At 44.0% G+C, this 13153-nt stretch overlaps 1 protein-coding gene across 2 annotated transcripts in view; it reads right to left on the bottom strand.

Moving 5' to 3' along the window:
- GALNT10 (polypeptide N-acetylgalactosaminyltransferase 10) overlaps positions 1–13153 on the bottom strand; it is a 224058-nt gene that overhangs the window by 113669 nt on the left and 97236 nt on the right. For both annotated transcript variants that reach the window (XM_055559625.1, XM_055559634.1), the window contains exons 2-3: positions 10960–11062; positions 7665–7803 (exon numbers count right to left, since the gene is read on the bottom strand). In XM_055559625.1, the coding sequence (XP_055415600.1) occupies positions 7665–7803; positions 10960–11062 (242 nt within the window). The remainder of the gene's footprint in view (positions 1–7664; positions 7804–10959; positions 11063–13153) is intronic.

Here is a 13153-nt window from a genome sequence, read left to right as displayed (position 1 = left end):
CTTGAAAAGATTACATATTTCGCTACTGAGTGGAGTGTTCCACAAATGTCAACTGGGTCACACTGCCTTCTGGATTAGCTGGTTGACAGTGCTGTTCAACTCTACTATATCCTTGCTGATTCTCTATTTGTTTTATCAGTTATTGAGAGAGAAGTATTGAAATTTCATAATTGTGGCTCCGTCTATTTCTCCTTGCAGTTCTATGACTTTTTGCTTCATGTATTTTGAAACTGTCTTATTAGATGCTTAAACATTTAGGATTGCTATGTCCTCTTGATGAATGATTCCTTTATTATGAAATGACCTTCTTTATCCCCGGTAATAGTCTTTGTTCTGTAGTCTATTTGACTAGTATTAATATATGGCAATTCCAGTTTTCTTTTACTAGTTTAGCTCAGAAGACCTTATCTATCTTTTCACTTTTAATTTATTTGTATCTTTATCTTTATAGTGTGCTTCTTGCAGGCGGCATGTACTCGGATCTCGCTTTCCTATCTGACAGTTGCTTTGCCATTGAAATAGTTAATGTGATTATTTAACATGATTATTGATATGGTTAGGTAAAAGTTCATCATCTTGGTACTTACTTTCTACTTTTCCTTTCTGGCATTTGCTCTTTCTTTCCTGTTTTTCTGCCTTCTGGATTAACTGAATATTTTTCATGATTCCATTTTACCTCCTTTGCTGTCTTATTAGCTATAACTCTTTGCTTTTGCTATTTTAGTACTTGCTTTAGGGTTTATAGTATAAGCTTTGAGCTTATAAATTCTATTTTCAAATGATAGTATACTACATCACAAATAGTACAGAGAATGTTATAACGATATACTATCATTTCTCTCCTCTAACCTTTATTGTGGGATACATTTTTATCTACACTTTAAATACAATAATATGTTATTTTTTCACACAGTCAGATATCTTTTTAAGATTTAAACAGCAATAAAAAATAGCACATATATCTATCTATCTATCTATCTATCTACATAGATATGAATGAAGAATGAAGAATGAAGAATGAAAGAAGAATGAAGGCTCCTATTTCCATCTGATATCTTCCCCTCTCAGAGAATATCCTTCAGCATTTCTTGTAGTATAAGACTGTTGTGCTGAATTCTTTCAGCTTTTTTCTAGTGTCTGAAAAGTTTTTATTTTGCCTTTATTTTTATATTTTTACTGGGTAGGGAATTTTAGGTTGTCAGAGTTTTACCTTTCAGGACTTTAAAACAGTTGCTACGCTGTGCTTTTGCTTGTGCTGTTTTCAGTGAAAATTCTGTCGTTCTTATCTTTAGTCCTCTGTCTAGAACAAGGTTTATTTCTCTGGCTATTTTAAATTTCGTTCTCTTTATTGCTGATTTTCAATAATTTTACTATGATGTCTTGATGTTGTTTTATTCATGCTTCTTGAGATTAGTTTTTACTGAGCTGCTCAGATGTACAATTTCATAGTTGTCATTCATTTTGGAGAACTTCTGGCTGTTATTTCCCTCTTCTTCATGGACTCCAATCACATGAATATTCAACTGTTTAATGTTATCAACATTCATCAATGCTTTTTTCATTAAAAAAAATGTTTTTTCTACCGTTTTTATTCTGAGTAATTTCTTTTCCTCCCATTCACTAATTTTTTTGTGTGTGAAATATTTGTTCTGTCATTCATCCCATATATTGCATTTTTCATCTCAGACACTGCTAGTTTCATTTCTAGAATTTGAGTCTTTATAAAAAATTATTCATTTATTTATTTTTGGCTGTGCTGATTCTTTGTTGCTGCGTGAGCTTTTCTCTAGTTGTGGCAAGTGGGGGCTACTCTTTAACTGCAGTGCTTGGGCTTCTCATAGTGACAGCGTCCCTTTTGTGGAGCAGGGGCTCTAGTGTGTGTGGGCTTCAGCAGTTGTGGCTCCCAGGCTCTAGAGCACCGGCTCAACAGCTATAGCACACAGGCTTAGTTGCTCTATGGCATATGAGATCTTCTCAGATCAGGGATTGAACCCGCATCTCCTGCATCAGCAGAAAGGTTCTTAACACTGAGCCAACAGGGAAGCCCAAATTTGAGTCTTTTTACATCTTCCATGGCTCTAATGTTTTAAACACATGGAATACTGTTATAATAAGTGTTTTAGTGTCCTCTGATAATTAGAAAATCTGCATCAACTTGGGGTCAATTTTGATAAGAGTATTTTCCTCATTATGGGCCATCTTTTCTCTACTTTTTCACATGTCTGATAGCCTCTGATTATATTTTACCTTGGTTGGTGCTGAATATTTTGTTATAGTTTCTCGAGCTTTGTCCTGGGAGGAAGTTACTTGGAAACAGTTTGATCCTTTTGGGGCATAATTTATGCTTCTTCAGACTGGTCCAGAGCACTGTTCAGTTGAGGGCTAATTAGTCCCCACTGACGCAAAACTCTTCTAAGTAGGAGATCCAGTTCTCCATGAGTTACAGATTATGAGGTTTTCCAGTCTGAGTAGAGGAAAGAGGCACAATTTCCCACCCAGTGTGAGAGCCAGCACTTTTTGCTCCCTTCCTCCCAGGCAGCTCCTTTCCCAGCTTCCCCACACCCATCAGTACAATCTACTCAGTACTCAGGGGATCTGTAGATCTCTGCAGATGAGTCTCCACACAGCTCTCTCCTCTCCAGTCCCTTGTCTGGTGAACTCTGGACTCTTAGCTCCATCTCTTCAGCTCAGGAAGTCCTCAGGGTTCTACCTGGGGACCTCCTTGCACCATGGCCTGGAAACTCTAGGAAACAAGTTGTGAGGTCCTTGTAGGATTCTCTCATTTATTTCCCATCTCTTAGAGATTACTATCCTTCATTGCCATAAACCATTATTTCATATATTTTACTTTTTGTTTTCTTTTGGTTGTTTCAGTCATGCAGGTAAACTTGGTTCCTGTTATATCTTGGCCCCTAAATACAAATTTTATGTCTACATGTACATTCATATTGGGGCATTATCACTACTGCTACTTTTACTACTACCGTAGCAATAACTGTGATTGACTTAAATTTCCTGTGCCAGCAAGTTACCATTTTTTTCAGAGAGTATATTTAATAAACATATGTCAAAGGTAATAGGCTACAACTCCCTCCCTTGCTGCCTTTGTAGCTTGTTGGGGATGTAAAGGCACTCAATAGAATCCAGGCCTATTATAATAACATGAGCTTATAAATTCTTTTGAAGAAACTGAACACATACCATAAACTAACCATGTTAACTGATCAAAAAGTAAAAAGGAGCATGGAACCAGGAACCTGGTAGACTTGGGCCTTTTATTATAACAAAGATGCCATTCAGTTCATTCATTACTGAAAGCTATACTCATGACTGGAAAAGGCAGGTCAGGATTGTAGGCTGCTTTCATCCCCACCATGCACAGAAGAAGCTGATCACCCATCAGAAGGGTTCGCCCAGGGATCTTTAGACCCAGGATGCTTCCAGCAGTTGGGACTCCATTGCCATTAGCTGTGTGCCCTGGAGGGGGCTCCATGTGCAGTTGCCAAACAGGCTACCAGGGCCACCCCCAGGGGAGAAGGAAAGTGGGCCAGCCCACCAGCCATCCTCTGTTCCCGCTCCCTTGGCAGGAGGTGCAGAGGGCAGGCCTGCTCAGAGCCAGCTGGCCACCTCCACTGTGCAAACCCAGCCAGTGGGGCTGTACCACCCAGTCTCCATTCTCCGTGGCTGTTCGGTCCCCCACGCAGCTTCTGGAGGAAGTGAATGCGGCTGGCACAAACAAACAGCCCCTCAATTCTGTTCCTGAAATGCTGTTGCCAAAATTCAGTCTGAGGGAGTAGAAGGCAAACATAAACCTCAGCTCCTGCCGAGAAGTTGTTTAAGCTAAAAGAAACCAGAGAGACTGAGCAGCTCAACTGCTCTAATTTCCTCGCACATTTCTGCTGTCAAACTCCAGGAGAGATCCCCCGCCCACTCCACTTCCCCTGGAAAAAGAAAAAAGTTCTTCAAGAAACCTGTCAACTCATTTATGAAAAATCAGCTTCCACGACAAGATTCTAAAAAAGGTGGGGGGTGGGGAGTGTCAGGAGCACTGGATTTAGCGGCATCTTTCACCATAACTTGGATCTGGCTGGGTGGGTGGACTGGTAATAGAGGAGCCTTAGGTGGAAATCACACCCACCCAGAACTGGGCTTCCTTCCCTTAAACCCAGACCCTGAACCCCTCTGCCAGGCTGGTGAAGCTCATGGTCACTTCTCAGAATAATGCTCTCAAGGAATAAAATAAAATATATGAGCTTGTAAAGGAAACCAGTTAGGCTGAAATACAGTTATCAAAATAATAAAGAAATCTGAAATAGAGTCATAAATGTGCTTCTTCACTAACACATTAGATGACAAGATCAAGTGGAAGTTCTAAAATCTACCTTCATCCCAAAGCAGTGATGAGTATCTGTGACATTTCAAGATATCTGTAAAGTGATGGGAAAGTAGATGATTTCTTTTGGTGACATCATAGGTGCTTCACTGCCTACATTCATAACTGAAGCGAGCACTAGATTTCAGTGAGAGGTTCATGAAAAGAAAAATGCAAAGTTGTTTTCACTCAAGTTTATAGACCCTCCTGAATTCTAGTCACAAACCTCTCTGTGGGTCCTGGGACTCCTTGAGTAGGAAGACCTTTCTTTTTCTTGGCTGTTGGGAGAGAGCACTGCACTGGGAGACAAAGGGGCACATCCCCACCCTGGCTTCCCCTCTAACAGCTGAGAGACTCACCCCATAAGTCAAAGAATGTGCATTGTCTTGCCTAGCTCTCTACTTGCAATGAGGTCTTGCAAAGGCTGGTGTAGGGTGGGGGTGTCCTCTGGGGTTCCAAAGCAGCCTATGCCCGCCCATCACTGGTTTTCATCTGTGGTGTAATGACCTGCTTCTGCCATCTGCCTCCACCTCTTGCTCTAAGGCAGCAATAAGGGCTCATTTATCATTGTGTTACTGGTATTAAGAACAGGGCTTGGTACACAGAACACTATGAATATCCATTACAGATGAATGAGTGGATGAAAACTTCTCTCTCATTGTAAAAAAATATTCCTTATTTCACACCAGCAGTTCTCAACACTATCTACATGTAAGAATCGCATCCTGAGATTTTAGAAACTCCTGAGACCCAGGCTATACCTCCAGAAATTCAGACTCCAATAGTTGGGGTGGGGCGCCAGTTTTTTTATTTTTTAAAACCACCCCAGGTACAGCCAAAGTTGAGAGTCTACAGAACCACAGAGCAGTGGTTGAGGTGAGAGTATAATGCTCCCATATGAACTTTCCTAGACTTAGAAAGATGAAATTAGTGCAGAAACTGAACTCTGCAAGGGGCTAAACATAAATTGAGTTTCTGACCCTCGGAGTCAGGTCACAGTTCTGAATCCAGCAACATCCGAAATATCTGAACTACATTTTCAGACTTACATGAAAAAAATCCCAGGCTTGATAGTGAAGACCATGAAACAAATTGCAACCCCTCGGGCAAGTCCTGCAAGGCCCCTCACTCCCTCCCCTCACTGTAAGAAATCCTTGCGAATTCTTATAGGTCTGGGCAAGCAGCACACCTTTTCGTGAAAATTCCTAGTTGTGTGCTTTCCTCATCTATACAGTGGAGATGATAATAATAACGCCAACCTTCAGGTAATGTTGCAGGGACTGAAAGATGTAAGGGGCCAAAAAGCACTTTTAGGTAGCCAAACATACTACCAAGATTCTTTATTATTATACTCTACCAGTTGAGCTCGTAGAGGTGGAAAGACCTAATGACTCAGATTCTAGGTCAGACTCTCTGCATGCAAATTCTGGCACCACCTTTTACCAGCTATGTCATCCAATACTAATTATTTAACTCTTTGGACTTCATTCCTCAAGTGTAAAATGGTGATAATAAAGGTACCTATCTCCCAGGGTTTTGGGAAGGTTTGGCTGAGTTAACATTCTTAAAGTACCATTGGTTCTAGGGTTGGTAGATGAAGACTATTACATTTAGAATGGATAACAACAGGTCCTAATGTATAGCACAGGGGACTATATTCAATATCCTGTGATAAACCACAATGGAAAAGGATATTAAAAAAAGAATGTATATGTAAAACTTGAGCTTTGCATCAGAATCACCTGGAGGGCTTGTTAAAACACTGATGGCTGAGCCCCTACGCAGAGCTTTTGATTCAGTACACCTGGGCTGGGATCCAGAAATCTGCATGTCTAACAAGCTCTGCTGGCCTGGCAACCACGCTTTGAGAACCATTGGCTTAGAACAATGCCTGGCATACAGTAAGTATCTAATAAGTGTTAGCTGTTACTATCTTTCCCTGGCCTCTAATTTTGTAGTCCCTGAGCAAAACAGTTTCTGCTCCACTGCTACTCATAACAGCCTTCATGGAAAAAAAAAACTTAAAAAAATTTTTTTATCTTGTAATCGGGTACAGCCGATTAACAATGTTGTGATAGTTTCAGGTGAACAGTGAGATGACTCAGCCATACATATATATGTATCAATTCTGCCCAAACTCCTCTCCAATCCAGGGTGCCACATAACATTAAGCAGAACTCCCTGTGCTATGGAGTAGGTCCTTATTGGTTATCCATTTTAAACAGAGCAGCGTGTACAAGTCCATCCCAAACTCCTTAACTATCCCTTCTCCCTGTCCTTCCCTCCTGGCAACCATAAGTTCATCCTCTAAGTCTGTGAGTCTCTTTTTGTTTTGGAAGTAATTCTGAAATCTGCTAGCAGTGGTCCCCAAGGTGTGGACCCCATGAACACCACATGGGAGCTTACTAGTAATGAAGGTCTTGGGCGCCGACCCAGATCCACTGGATCAGGAAGTATGGGCTTGAGGCTCAACATCTTGTGTTCCAACTAATAGCCCTCCATGTGATTCTAAAGCACAGCAACTTTAAGACATACTGCTCTATTAGAAAGTCACTGTGACCACCACAATACTCCTTTCAAAAGTGAAAGGCAGGATGGCTTAAGATCCAGAGTAGAGTGTTTTGTTGAACTGCAGCTCAAGAACTGACTCAGCTTTTTAATCACTGTGTGGCCCTACTGTGTGGCAGTACCCCTTTAAGCTTCAGTTTCCTCATCCGTAAACATGGGCATCATCACGGGGCCTACAGTGCAGGGAACTGACATGACAAAGTGCTTGGACACACACTACGTGTTCAAAGTTAGTGGTCACTGTTATCTTTTTAATCGTGATAACATGTACGCTCTCAAAATGATTTGGGATAGCTTATAACCGAGACACAGACATAAAAGTGCACAGGATAGCTAAAATAAAGAGTTAAAAAAAAAAGGAAATAAAAATGCCACACACAGAAGGTGGAGCGAGGGAGGGTTGAAACTGTTGTTGCACTTGTCTTGCAAATTGAGGTCTGGACTTCCGTGTGGGTCAGAGTCCAAAAAGGAAATACAGAGATCCTGGTTTCCACTGCATGAATAGAGGAAGGAGACCAACTCTTTAGGGGAGACAATACCATTCCCTTGGCCACGCCAGCTCTAAATTCTAGGAGAATCTGCTCACGGGAACCTGTGCACAAAGGTCCTGGATAACAGAGGGAATCTCCTCCAGCAGTGCTTTATGGACCTGTTTCTTTAATCCTCAACGAGAGTCAAGGGCAAAAATCCTTAGATCCCAGAAGATGAGAGAAGTTACACTCACTTTGGGTGCCGAATGTCAGGGAGAGAGCGATTCAGGGAGATTTTATCACTGACATAAATGTTAAATCCATTTTCTCGGTACGCCTGGTCCACTCGCTCAGCATAGGTCAACGGGAAGGGCTTCCCTTGTTCTCCGTCTCCTAGGAGCAAACAGCAAAATCAGGGTTGCCAATTAAATGTGGTGGGAAAGGGAAGAGGAAAAACGTGCTTAAATCACCAAGAAAAGACTTTACACTTGATACAGAGTGTTTCTCTAGATTCTGCAGGGCTAAAGAGGGGAAGGGAATGAGACTCAGTCATGGCTGTGTCATGCACTGCAGCTCTGTTCTCCTGTAACCTCCACAACAGGCTGTCAGGGTGGACATGTGAGCCCTCTTTCTACAGAGAGAAAAGCCGGGACTTGGGACTTCCCTGGTGGTCCAGTGGTAAGGAGTCCGCCTGCCAATGCAAGGGTTACAGGTTTGATCTCTGGTCCAGGAGGATCCCACATGCCATGGGGTGACGGGACCTGCGTGCCACAACTGCTGAAGCCAGCGTGCTCTAGAGCCAGGGCTCCACAGCAATGAGAAGCCCACACACTGCAGCTGGAAGGTAGCCCCCACTCGCCACAGCTGGAGAGGGTCCAGTATGGCAACAAAGACCCAGTGCAGCCAAAAATAATAAGTAAATAAAATTATGCAATAAAAAAGAAAAACCAGGACTCAGAAAGGTTATAAAAGTAGGTCTCTGGGCTCCAGTGCCCATGTTTTCCCCACCCTCTACCAGGAGCCCCAAACATCCCTGACCCTGAAGTCTGCCCACCTGGATGGGAGGCCAGGTCACCTGCCTAGGAACTGACCCACCTTGGGCCAGTCACACTAGCTCTATGAACTGTATCTTGTTGTTGTCTGGTACCCATACCATCCTGAGAAAGTCAAACGAGAGGCTGTACACCCAAGAGCTTTTGGTAAAGATAAACCCTATTAACCATGTGAAGAAATTCTGTGATTCCTCTCCAGGCGACTCGAACTTTACATGTAAATCAAAATTGCCACAAATGATCAAAGATGCTTTGATTTTTTTTAAGCCAGTAAACTAATGATGATCTGCCTTGCCTAGGCCTGAACTGCCTGAAATGTGTGGCTCTTAGTCTGGGATCTGGGTGGATCCAGTGCCAGCTTTCCTTTCTCTGTACAAGCCATCTGGGGAAAGAATCCCTGATGCTCCAGAAAATTACTCTCTGGGTTTCCGGGGTGCAGATAGTATGTGCTGATGTCCCCTAACCCCTGCAATAATAGACCAAGCACCTGCCATTGGCGACAGTGTGGAAGAAATGGTAATAGAATCAGCTAACTGAAAATCATCTCATCTTTTGGAGCCTGTGGCCTGAGCAACACCCCATTTACTTTGCAAAGTAAATGATGTTAACATCAGCGTGATGAGAAGGTGCAAGTAGAGAGGTGGAGCCTGGGGTGGTGCCTGCTCTGATCCAGCCCAATGATAGAGAGACTCTGCTGCCTGTAACTTGCATGGCTCTGGGATAAGACACTGCTGGCCAGTGCCCAGCATGATCCCACAAGGGACACAAATGCCGCAGGCAGACAAAGAAGGGCAGAAGCATCTGTTTGGGCGGGGAGGGAAGCTCTGGTGGAGGGGGCAGTGCAGGGGAATGATTCCGAGTTCAGGCCCTGGAGCTGCATTGAGTGGAGTTTGAAGCCCAGCCCTGCTGCTCCTGGCTGTCATCTTGGGAGAGCCTTCAGCTTTTCTGTGTCTTGGGTTTTTCCCTTAGTGTTCATTGGGATGAAAAAGTTCAGTGTGATGATTAAGTAGGGAATGCAGGGGAAGACAGAGAAGGCAATGGCACCCTACTCCAGTACTCTTGTCTGGAAAATCCCATGGATGGAGGAGCCTGGAAGGCTGCAGTCCATGGGGTCTCTGAGTGTCAGATACAACTGAGCGACTTCACTTTCACTTTTTACTTTCATGCATTGGAGAAGGAAATGGCAACCCACTCCAATGTTCTTGCCTGGAGAATCCCAGGGACGGGGGAGCCTGGTGGGCTGCCATCCATGGGGTCGCACAGAGTCAGACATGACTGAAGTGACTTAGCAGCAGCAGCAGCAGAGCAAGATGCCCAGCACACAGTGAGTGTTCAACCTGGGCTGGTTACTATTATTCTTAATAATGTCACCACTGATTACTCTTTTCTGGCTAGTTAGCCCAATGTTCTAATAATTCTGGTATAAGTGCCTGGGAAATTAGCTCTTTTCAAATGTTTCCTTTCTTAATCTAAGCAGCATTTCAACCCTTCATTCTAAATCATTGGCAGATGTGTCTTTGGATTTCCCTGACCACCAGTTACTATATCAGCTCTATTTAGAGCTTCTTGTAATCTGGTTTTGTCACAGTGTAACATTTTAAAAAAGAAAATCAATAGTGCTGGATATCTCTGATACAAAAATGAAAATACAAATCCCTTATATTTCTTTCCAGTATTGTAAAGCTATACTTTATTTGTCACCTTCACAAAAATACTCTTTGGTTATCAAAGTAGGAAGCATGAGCCCTGAGGACAGAGGGGAAACTGAGGCTCCAGGAGTCTGGAATTTATCTGAGGGTCAGATGGCTGGTAGGTGGCGTCAGAGCTGCTCTCCTGGCTCCTAGGCAGGCCCTTTGGAGACGACTCTCCACATGATTTCTATATACCTCACCATTCCAACTCTGCAGTAGAACAGGAGCTGTTCCAAAGGCTAATCAGGTGAAGAAAGCTTCAGCAGAAGCCCACTAGTTGCACTCAGCCCTGTGATGTTGGGGAGGGATCAACTCAGCCCTCCAGACCTGCGTTCAAGTCTTAAGCTTGCCTCTTTCTCACTGTACGTCTGTAGGTAAATTACCCCACCTCTCTGAGCTCCAGGTTCCTTCTCATCAAATGAGCTACAAAGGTTGGTTAGGGGTTTCATCAAGAAAATGTGCAAAGTGTGGATCGTGGGCCTTTTTGCTGTTGGTGTTCAGTAAATGTGGGTTCTTAGTCTTACTGCTCCTCATTTTAGTGGTAACGTATCTTCCAGGAGGGAGACATTTTCTATCACCATAGAGGTTTCAGGGCAAAGGCCTGAAAGCAGTGGAGGTGATGATGTGAATGGAGAAGGGGGTCAGCTAACAGGTAAAGGAGGGGAGAGGGCTGGCCCTGGGAACCAGGGGAAGGGATAATGGCAAATGGACAGGGAGTCAACAGGAGGTCTAGATGCCCCCATAAAACACACACACGTGCAAGCACTCTCCAGGGGACCCACCCGTGGATGCCCTGCCCTTCGTACCTACACGCTGAGCATCCCTCTTGATGGCTTCTTTGTCGTGCCAGTCCTTCAGTTTCTGCCTGTCTCCAAAGAAAAAGCTCTTCTTTGGTTGATTGTGTGAGCCCTTAAAAAAAGACAAAAACTATGAAAAAGAAGAAAAGGGAAAATAAATTTAATAACAAAGAGACCCAGCAAGTACATGGCCTAAGGGATGAATGTCTGCCATCAGTGGTTCATTTATTAATTCCCTCAGAACTTGGTTACTCCTGCCCACCTGTGCCAACCAGGTGTGCAAAGTTCAGAAAGATGACACACAGTGCCCACCCTCCGGGAACTTACAAACCCATGGGAGAGAAGGCAGATGGACAGACACTCCTTTTACAGAAGAGAGAAGGCGGCAGGTATGACACTGCCTAACAGAAATATAATGTAAGCTACCAAGATGAGCCACATATGTAACGCTACTTTTTTTAAACCAGGTGAAGTGAGTTTTGATAATGTATTTCATTTAGCTTCATATACTCCATCAAAAGCAGGAGTTCCCAAAACTGTGGCAAAACTGTCTTCCATGAAATTAGTCCCTGGTGCCAAAAAGGTTGGGGACCACTGATCTAAAGTAAGATCATTTCAACAGGCAGTGGAAGCAAATGTTGAGGTTAAGTCTATGTTCCTTTTCGTGTGTGTACTGAGTCTTCAAAATCCAGTGTGTATGTCATACTTCTGGGCATCTCAGTTCAGCCTCCTTCCAAGTTCTTAAGAGCCAAGGCTGCCTAGTGGCTCTGCACTGGATGAGGCAGAGGAAATGAACCTGGGATGAGAGGTTCCGAGAAAGAGCTAGAGGACTTCACTTCCACCCGGGAGAACTGGGGAAGGGTTCACGGACACTGGGGCCTTTGGGCTGGACTTCAGATAAGTTGAAATGAGAGGCTGGCAGAGTGCACACCCTGGGTGGGTGGAGCATGGCAGAGTGGCTCAAGGAGCACGGAGCACAGGAGGAGGAGCTGGGTCACAGTCACCTCTGCAGTCCCAAAGAAGGCCTGGTCCCAGAGACGGGGAGCAGCTGGCAGATGTATGTAGAAGGTCTGAACAAGTGCTCAGATGACTGAAAGAAAACAGGAATACACAGGAGAGTGGCCCCCAGAGGCTGGAGCTGAAGACATTTATTATGTGTTCCAGGAGGGGAGTCTGTCCTGGTGGGCCTGTTAAGGAAGCAGTTTCCCAGAGGCTGCATTCCAGCATCTGGGGTCATCAAAAGGTGCCAGATGCTTTCCCATGCCAAGAGTCAGGCTCCAGGGCTCAGTAAGAGTCTTTCTAAGGTGACACTGCTCCACACTGCTGTTTCTATCTTGTGTTCACCTAGATGAGAACAGCTTTCCCCATGACCTTGCCCTTAAAAAAACCCACAGACCTGCTCATGCCACTGTGGCGTGCAGGATCCACTAGTTCTATTTCCTGTATAATTACCTACGAAGGCCCTGAACGCATGGTGTGCTGGAACATTAGCACTAACAAGAAGCCACTGGAATAAAATCATCCTCATGCCTGTTTATTAAGTCCCTGGCTGATCCTCGCATTAGCACATTTTCCATAAGGGCTCAATATCCCTACAACAGCTCTAATGATAATAATCCTCGGCACTCCCTCTCCTGCAGACCTCTCTGACTTGCAGGAAGAAAATTCTGAAAGTGGACATGCCACATGTCGTGGTCAGAGAGGGAAAGAAAACTGCAAAAACAAAGGTCACGTGCCTGCAAACGGTTCTCAGGGTCTTAGAAATCACAGGAGCTGAGTGGGAAGTTCTTTCAGGGGATTTCAACTGTATTGAGCCACATTTCTGCAGTAGACACCTTGGTGCTGCCTTGAGAAGGTGGAGACTGACAGTAAGAACTTGACCCCTGCACTTCAGTCAGACCAGCAATGCATCTGTCTGTTTTCTATACTGGGGTTCTATGTGAGATTTCATTTCTAAAGGTCCTCTGCTAAAAACAAACTGACCATTAAATCTCCACACAAGCAAACACATAAACTCAAAAACTGATCTGGGGCCACTGCCCTATTTCACAAACAGGGAAACTAAGTCTTGGAATGGAACGGGGATATGCCCAAGTTAAGCACTCTACATTTAGACGTCAGGATTGGTCAGTCAAGGGTTGGTTAGCAATCTTTCCTCCAGCCCTCTCTCCCAATTCCTTTTCCCTCTTCTGCTACCCGAAGA

Source organism: Bubalus kerabau, chromosome 1, assembly GCF_029407905.1.
Source record: "Bubalus kerabau isolate K-KA32 ecotype Philippines breed swamp buffalo chromosome 1, PCC_UOA_SB_1v2, whole genome shotgun sequence".
NCBI classification, from domain to species: Eukaryota; Metazoa; Chordata; class Mammalia; order Artiodactyla; family Bovidae; genus Bubalus; species Bubalus kerabau.
This window is presented reverse-complemented; position numbering and strand designations above follow the sequence as displayed.